The sequence below is a fragment of the Neodiprion virginianus genome, chromosome 3, assembly GCF_021901495.1.
Source record: "Neodiprion virginianus isolate iyNeoVirg1 chromosome 3, iyNeoVirg1.1, whole genome shotgun sequence".
NCBI classification, from domain to species: domain Eukaryota; kingdom Metazoa; phylum Arthropoda; class Insecta; order Hymenoptera; family Diprionidae; genus Neodiprion; species Neodiprion virginianus.
This window is the reverse complement of record NC_060879.1, coordinates 19,712,487-19,719,892: the sequence shown is the minus strand read 5'-3', so window position 1 is coordinate 19,719,892 and position 7,406 is coordinate 19,712,487. Positions and strand designations below refer to the sequence as shown.

The following is a 7,406-nucleotide window of genomic DNA, read 5'->3' as shown; positions in this document are numbered from 1 at the left end:
ACAGTGACAAGACCGCAGTGCGCATGCAAACGACTTGTTTGCGAGTGACGCTAATCTGCTAATGTGCTTGATGCGTCCGGCTTCCTCCGGACACGCTTTAGAATAAATTTCCTTTTACGGCATAGAAAAAAGAAAAACCGAACATCCTTGACACGGTGAATTTCCCGAATTTGCGTAAGCCGCGACGGTTAGTAGGATTATATAGAAACGTGAATACGCTGAATTGGTGCGAATTTTTTCACACAATTTATTGACCGTAATTAATTGAGAAATAATATAAGGTAACTTAATTTATAATACATAGAAAGCATAATATGTGTTAATAATACTACAATTAAGGAGTCTCACTAGCCAGGAAATGGAAACTATTCGCAAACACCGCACAAGACTGCTGCAAATTTTGTACAGGTCTTATTAAATTACGATTTATTACGATTATCTGTTTACAGTCTTTGTTCAACCTTCAGCTTTACAACGGGCTAATTTATTGTTGTTAATGGGATTTAGCGTTACGTTGCCCATAACAGCATACGCATAAGAAGCTGAATTAAAAATACCATATATTAAAAACGACGTACAAGAACATATTGATATTGCGAATTGTTCCCTAAAGTTACACGAACTTATCAGCAATGAGTTCTGACACGTGAAACTTCTTAAACAATGCAAAAGTACATGGAAAAATTTCCGGAACCGATCTGCATGCGGAAATATTTGCTGATTGCTCAAGATTCGTTGAATCTTCGTATCCTGTACGAAGGAATGCAGTGGAATTACGGCAGCAACGCTGATAAGGCTATTCTAAGCTGGATCGACTGCATTTCATAACAGCTCTATCGATTTGGCTAAATACTTGGATGTTCTCCGTTCACGCCAAGATAAATGGACAATCTAAATATTAACTTGAAGCGTCAATTATTTCTCTAGTTATCAAAAATTTATTGGTAAAACAAATCGAAATTCAAGCTGCAATGTGTCCAAAAATAATATATCAATAAAGTGGGGATTTTTCTTTGAAAGTATGCATCTACACAGTATACGCAACGAAATTCAAATTTCCAGGTATATGCAAGCACATGTCAAACGTACTCATATAAATAAAAAGAATGTTTTCAAGTGGAAGAATAATTTGCCGAGATGAAATTAGTGGCCTTTCAAAAAATGAACATTGTACCCCTTCTTTCGCCAGAATATCAAATATTACACTGATCTCGTGTCATTTAAGAGAAACCAGGAATCTTTACTCGATTAACACTTCCCGAAATACTGGGATTCGTTAGTTCACCACTTTATTCTTTTTTTCCAATCAATCGAACAATTAAATACCCGCAATTGAAAATGCTTATCTTGACAAAACCAAAAAACATCGATGCTAAATAAGATCGATGAAATCACCCTGACAAGCAGATGATTCGGCTAGAAATCGCTTATAATTATCGTAGCTTACGTGTAGAATATCAATTCTGGTATCTGTCCGTCCTCAACGGATGTACCGTTGTTATTACCAGCCGCGTAGCTGAATTGGAACCTTACTTTACCGTCGCCATTGCCACAGTCTACATCCACTTTTCGAAGCCCCTTACAACCGTAATGAGAATCTGGCCCCTGAAAATTTATTTCCTTAATATAATGGCCCCAACAGTCTGAGGAGAAAATTTAGCAATAGAATTTTGGTACAGTAACTGACCGGTCGCCAATCTTCTCGAAAAAAAAAATCCTTATTATCTGGGTCTTAATTTTCTCTATCACAAAGTTAAAATCAATGATTGATTGAAACTGCGTTTATTCTGACAAAGATTTGGATCTGCCAAAAAATGAACGTCTAGGTAGCAGCTGTAACAAAAGTACTTCACACGAAGATCCACTCAAAATAATGAAATTCTGAAAAAATACAATTCCTAGATAATAATAGTCAAACCTTAAACATCGCAGAGGCTGTATAAATAGTGTTGGGCAAAATTTCCGCCGGCTCTTTGAACATGAGCCTATAGGTGTACCTCGACCCGTCGCAACTGAAGCTGGTATGATTTGTCGCGATAACTTTGGTTGAAGCTGTGTGTATCAGTTCAATCTTAACATCGTATTCTGCAGGCCCGTGAATACTTCCGTAGACTCCATAACCGACTAGGAATATTCGCCTATCAACGCTGAATCTGAGAAAAAAACGTGCCATTTTCAGGTTTGTCACAAATTATCACTACTTTCACACGGTTACAGTAGAATTTTTCCGTGATTTACATACAATATAATGATAAAATGAAGAGAAGAAATGTGTGTATACATATACATACTTATATTACATTCGTACTCGACTGCAAAAGAATTATTTATATCAGTGAGTCAGAGCTCGCACGACGCCGGACTTTATTCTTACGCATCAGAACAGGATACGAATAAGTTTTGTGGAACTGAGGCGACATTCTTTGACGAGTTGGTAAATATTTCACTTTCACAGATTAAAAGTTCCGCTACTCTTCCCTGATTACTGGGTATGAAAAAATTCGTTGCAACATTGCAGTAGTGTCGATAATTTTGATAATTTAACACAGCGGAGATTTCAAAATACCAAATAAGAATCGATAATAGCACCTGACTCTGTCGCTGGTCCCACTGTATCCCCATCTTTTCTCAGTTTGTTGAAATCTGCATACCGTCTGCTCCTTTCCCATCATGCAGCAACGAGGCATGGCCTCAAATCCAACCGAAGGTTTGGGATTAACAGTAAAGTATAAAAATACCGAAACTACCTGTGGAACATGATATTGCATGGGTAAGGAATAATGAATAAAAGTATCTATCATTAATTATGTTAAGCACAGTATGTTCCTCACCTCTCGATCGGTGAGAAGACCGGACTGTGCAGGACCACCGGCAAACTCCTCCACTGACATCAAAGGAAATCGAACTAATGACAGCGCTCTGCCCAAAACAGAGCGTTGATTCTCTGGTGTGATTGGAAGCTGCTGCCGAGCACACTCTGCCTCTGACCACCTGCAAACGACACAGATGTTAGATATTAAGCCAAGATTTCTTTTAGGGCAGATGAACTAACCCCAGAAATTCGATTGTTCTACTATAATGTTGGAATAGTGTAAAATAAGAGCACACTCAACTATATGTAAATTAATTTTCATAAGTTGCCATGTTTTATCCTGTTTTTTTACACAGTATGTGGATATGCATTGAACATAAGGATTGATAGTAGTGAAAATTGAAATAATAGTTTTGGTCACATATTTGAAAAGTCATTTCTTTGAATATGTACACTAAAAACAAGTGTACAAAGGATGAAAAATTCTTTGTTCCATATAATGTAGAACTCAGAAACCACAATCTCAACTTTTAAACTATGTAGTTCTCACACTTAACTGTGAGCTGTTTTTAAAGTGTTAGGGTTCTTACTCAAGATAAAGCGAATTTATCAAAGTTTCTGATATAATTTTTTGATAACTATTCACAGCATTGCCAGCTGATTGAATACAACTTTTACAGTACACAGAAATGATACTCACCTAACAACGGCATGAAAAATCTTGGATTCCCTGATGCGAAGGGTGTCTCTTTCTAGCACAACCATGAGTGTATCAATATCGACATCAGTGAATCCATCCGCATTGAAAGCATCTGTGGTAAACTTGTCGATAGTGTCGAGGCATACTGCAGCAAGCTGAGGTTCGTCGAATAACCGAGCCTGCGTGAGTAAAAGGAAGGCATTATCACTGGTTAGATTATTCCTGAGAAAATCAACACAGTGTTTCTCTAGCGGTGAGACGGCGTATTTCTTAGCAGTGTAGAGGGTCGTCATAACAGTCTCCGGATCAATTTGTATTTCATCAGTGTATAGGAAGAGCAGAACAGCCAAAAATGCAGCTGGTTCAATATCTGGTACTTCTATCTCAGATGCAGAAGTGGCCAAGGTACCGTTGAACATTGCATCGAAGACGGCACTGCCTGCAGCTAATACCAGCTTGTGTGCAGGAATTCGTTGCTGCTGAGCCCCCCGGCCAACCAGGAAAGACACATCCGATAATATCTCATTGTTAAACAAGAAAGAAAATCGCTCGCGCATTGTGGTTTTTGTTCCCTGCCAGTTGTAAGTAGTCACAGGAGGTCGATGAAGAGAAGCTGATTCCAATACAACACTGCCTTGTGGTCGAGCTTCAAGGTGGAATGAATTCACAGAATTGCTGGGTGGTCTGCTGCAGAAATGACAAATCAAAAACAAAACAAACAGTTCATAACGATTCTCAGACACTCGGCCACGTCAAGCGACAACACTTTTCACATTTGGAATTCCTTGCAATCGATGCAGGACCCTCGTCGTTAAGCGTTGAAGGTGAAAATTGGCCAACGATCAGATGCGAATAGCGATACCGAGTAGAAAAGAACGGGGGAGACGTACCTTCGTCGAGGAACTGACCTGTCAGAGGGACCGGCGGAGGTCGAAGGCTCTGAGCACCTGACCTGAGGGATTGAGACTGAAGTAGACGGCTGGTCCTCTTCGCAAACAATCCTCGCGAGGGCCCGGCGCGTCCGCGAGTAGGCGATGCCTCCGGACGATTGCATGTTCTGAGGCGACTCAACCGCCGGCTCTGCCCCACCATCGGCGGATTGTTGTTCCTCGGCCTCTTCGCTGTCCGAGCGGATGTTAAGCCTCGTCATGGCGTTCGATGTCTCCTCGGGCGAGCTTTCCGACGACATTTTGCACCAGTTTGATCTCCGCGGGCGCAAATCAGCCGGTCAATCGATCAGTCACTGACCTTGATCGATTGATTTAATGATGATTAGCAAGGCCGTGGACCGTCCGTAGCATTTTCGGAGAACACCCGTCTACTGCCAGGTTTTGGATCTTTGGTGTCGAGCTCCGTTTCATCAGATTCAGGCCGCACTAATCATTTCGATTAGAATATTCTACGCGTAATTTATTCACGAATAACAACGCCGGTTCGAACTCTAACCTCGGACGGAATTGATGAATAGATTCAAAATTTCGCTCTAATGCACCTAGCTCATGTGACAGCGAACACCGAGTTTTGTTAGTCCAGTTTTGTCACCATACGTCACTGACAACACTATTGACAACAGTCAGACACGCGCGTTGAAATACCGCGAACCACGAAATTAAAGTGAACAAAGATATTCGACCCGCACTGACTGCGCAAACTCTGGAGTCTAGATAGTGATCTTACCCATGTCACTCCCTTTGACCAGATGACTTCCGGTTTGACACATTCCTTTAGGAATGTACAGGCGTGTAGGTCGAAATCGTACCAGGTTAATGAAAATTATACAAACTGTTCTCACTTTTATTTTAAACACCTGTGTAGAATTTGAAAGCGATTATCTCAACTATTCCGAGGCTACAGTATTTCTAATTTTTTGTGGTTTCACATTGAATCTTGCGGGAAACTATCAGCCTCAAAAGTAAAATCAGGAAGAATTAATAGTAAAATAACTCTGGCATGGTTCAGACAATAACTTTCCAGTTTTACACAAGTGTTTAAAACAGAAGTCAGAACTGTTTGTATAATTTTCATTGATCTGACACTCGTCGATGTCATCATTCCCTGGAGGGGCAGTAGGTAGTAACTACACGGGACTCGCGGAACTTATCATATCGCTCGTTGACTGAAGAACATAAAGACTGATGCCCCTAGATGAATTTTTGTGACAATTTTTCGGCGGGCAGGTGGGCCCAGGTGGACCTGGGAGCGTAAGAGGGTTCTGCTCTATCGACTCTACCTCACGAGCTCGCACTTACATTCGTAGCAGCCGAAGTAGTGAGAGTATGAAAGATTGAGATTGAGTCGGTACGAAGTGAGTAGGTAAGACTACTTGTCTAGTGCGACTTGGAAATGACGATCAACTCGATCATCCCCGTGAGATGATGCATACTATAAATTTTATAATTTTCCAGGAGACAAACTAGATTATCTATGATGATCGGCTATAACATGAAAATAGGAGAATTTTCATTTTTAAATGAGATACTATTCAATACGCGCTCGATATATTCAGTAACATTATTATTCATAGTTATTCCCACAACTTTTCATTTGCTCTCTCGATCTTCAATTTTCGTCGGCATAGAATCGAAACGCTGTTTTAACTAGTCGCCAGTGAAGTATCTGCGTTGGGTGGAGGAGCAGAATTTTTTTTCGAAAAGTATTTGGATGGTAAAAATTTCAGAGTAACTGTAATACATCACGGATGCGCTAATTTTGAACGAGATGAAATGGATGCTTCGTATATGAAACAGTATTTAACGCTGCGTAGTGATTTAAAGACCTAGAAAGGTGATAGGGAGAGGAAGAACGACGCTTCTTAACACTTCGAGTGTATTTTAACACACATTTGAAAGATACGAGCGAAATTTTTCATCATCCAACTGTCGCAGAACGGCAGCGTTATTAGCCGACCCGTTCACTGAAGAATATATCTTCAGTTAACGGCTGACCATCGAAGGGCCTGGCCGCTTGAGTCTGGAATCGGCAGGAGAGATGAAGTGTGTATTTCTTGTATGAAATGTGAAAGCTAAAATCATTATACATCATATCATATCATCATACCTTATACATCATACATCATACATCGTACATCATACATCATCATACATAGTATCAAAGTTCGAAACCATAGTTTGGATGTCGGGTGTTCAGAAAGTGACGTCACCAATTCAAAATCAGCTAGCCGAATTCCTCAGTCGGGAAACAACCGCGCAGTAGAGTGGACGGATGAGAGTCGCGCTCCGCAAATTTCGAGTACCGGGTTCTCAACCTCCCGCATCCCGCGCTTCGGGTCCGCTACGTATTTCGAGTACCGGGTTCTCAACCTCCCGGATCCCGCGCTTCGGGTTCGCTACGCGGTGAAACTCGACTTCCAGGATAAGCGCTCCGTGGTTCCTGGTTCATGTTTACAATAAATTATTCCAATTCGTTTTTCGCGCAAGCCGAAATTCAGTAGCTGTCAGTACGCTAATAAAATTTCTCGACTTCCAGGATAAGCGCTCCGTGGTTCCTGGTTCATGTTTACAATAAATGATTTCAATTCGTTTTTCGCGCAACCCCAAATTCAGTAGCTGTCAGTCCGCTAATAAAATTTCTCGACTTCCAGGATAAGCGCTCCGTGGTTCCTGGTTCATGTTTACAATAAATTATTTCAATTCGTTTTTCGCGCAAGCCCATATTCAGTAGCTGTCAGTCCGCTAATAAAATTTCTCGACTTCCAGGATAAGCGCTCCGTGGTTCCTGGTTCATGTTTACAATAAATTATTTCAATTCGTTTTTCGCGCAACCCCAAATTCAGTAGCTGTCAGTCCGCTAATAAAATTTCTCGACTTCCAGGATAAGCGCTCCGTGGTTCCTGGTTCATGTTTACAATAAATTATTTCAATTCGTTTTTCGCGC

At 40.9% G+C, this 7,406-nt stretch overlaps 1 protein-coding gene across 5 annotated transcripts; it reads right to left on the bottom strand.

Annotated features, from left to right (window-relative positions):
• Positions 1–214: 214 nt before the first annotated feature.
• On the bottom strand, positions 215–5,123 carry LOC124300388 (BTB/POZ domain-containing protein 1-like). Of its 5 annotated transcripts, none has more exons than XM_046754451.1 (6): positions 4,403–5,116; positions 3,513–4,199; positions 2,832–2,991; positions 2,590–2,747; positions 1,919–2,153; positions 215–1,605 (listed from the first exon to the last, which is right to left on the bottom strand). In XM_046754451.1, exons 1-6 carry the CDS (start codon positions 4,699–4,701, stop codon positions 1,444–1,446), a joined length of 1,701 nt encoding a protein of 566 aa, XP_046610407.1. In that variant the 5' UTR covers positions 4,702–5,116; the 3' UTR covers positions 215–1,443. The 5 variants fall into 5 exon arrangements, 4 of the variants coding, with proteins under 4 accessions (XP_046610407.1, XP_046610408.1, XP_046610410.1 ...); XM_046754452.1 differs by having other exon boundaries at positions 3,513–4,196; XM_046754454.1 differs by having other exon boundaries at positions 4,421–5,116.
• Between the last annotated feature and the right edge of the window lie 2,283 nt (positions 5,124–7,406).

What these genes read in the sequence shown, in the direction of transcription:
- LOC124300388 (XM_046754451.1), bottom strand. Translation starts at nt 4,701, where the DNA reads ATGTCGTCGGAAAGCTCGCCCGAGGAGACATCGAACGCCATGACGAGG. An exon ending in AGGTCAGTTCCTCGACGAAG is followed by an intron (nt 4,200 to 4,402) that starts GTACGTCTCCCC and finishes TCATTTCTGCAG; the next exon opens with CAGACCACCCAGCAATTCTG. An exon ending in CAGCCTCTGCGATGTTTAAG is followed by an intron (nt 1,606 to 1,918) that starts GTTTGACTATTA and finishes ATAAATTTTCAG; the next exon opens with GGGCCAGATTCTCATTACGG.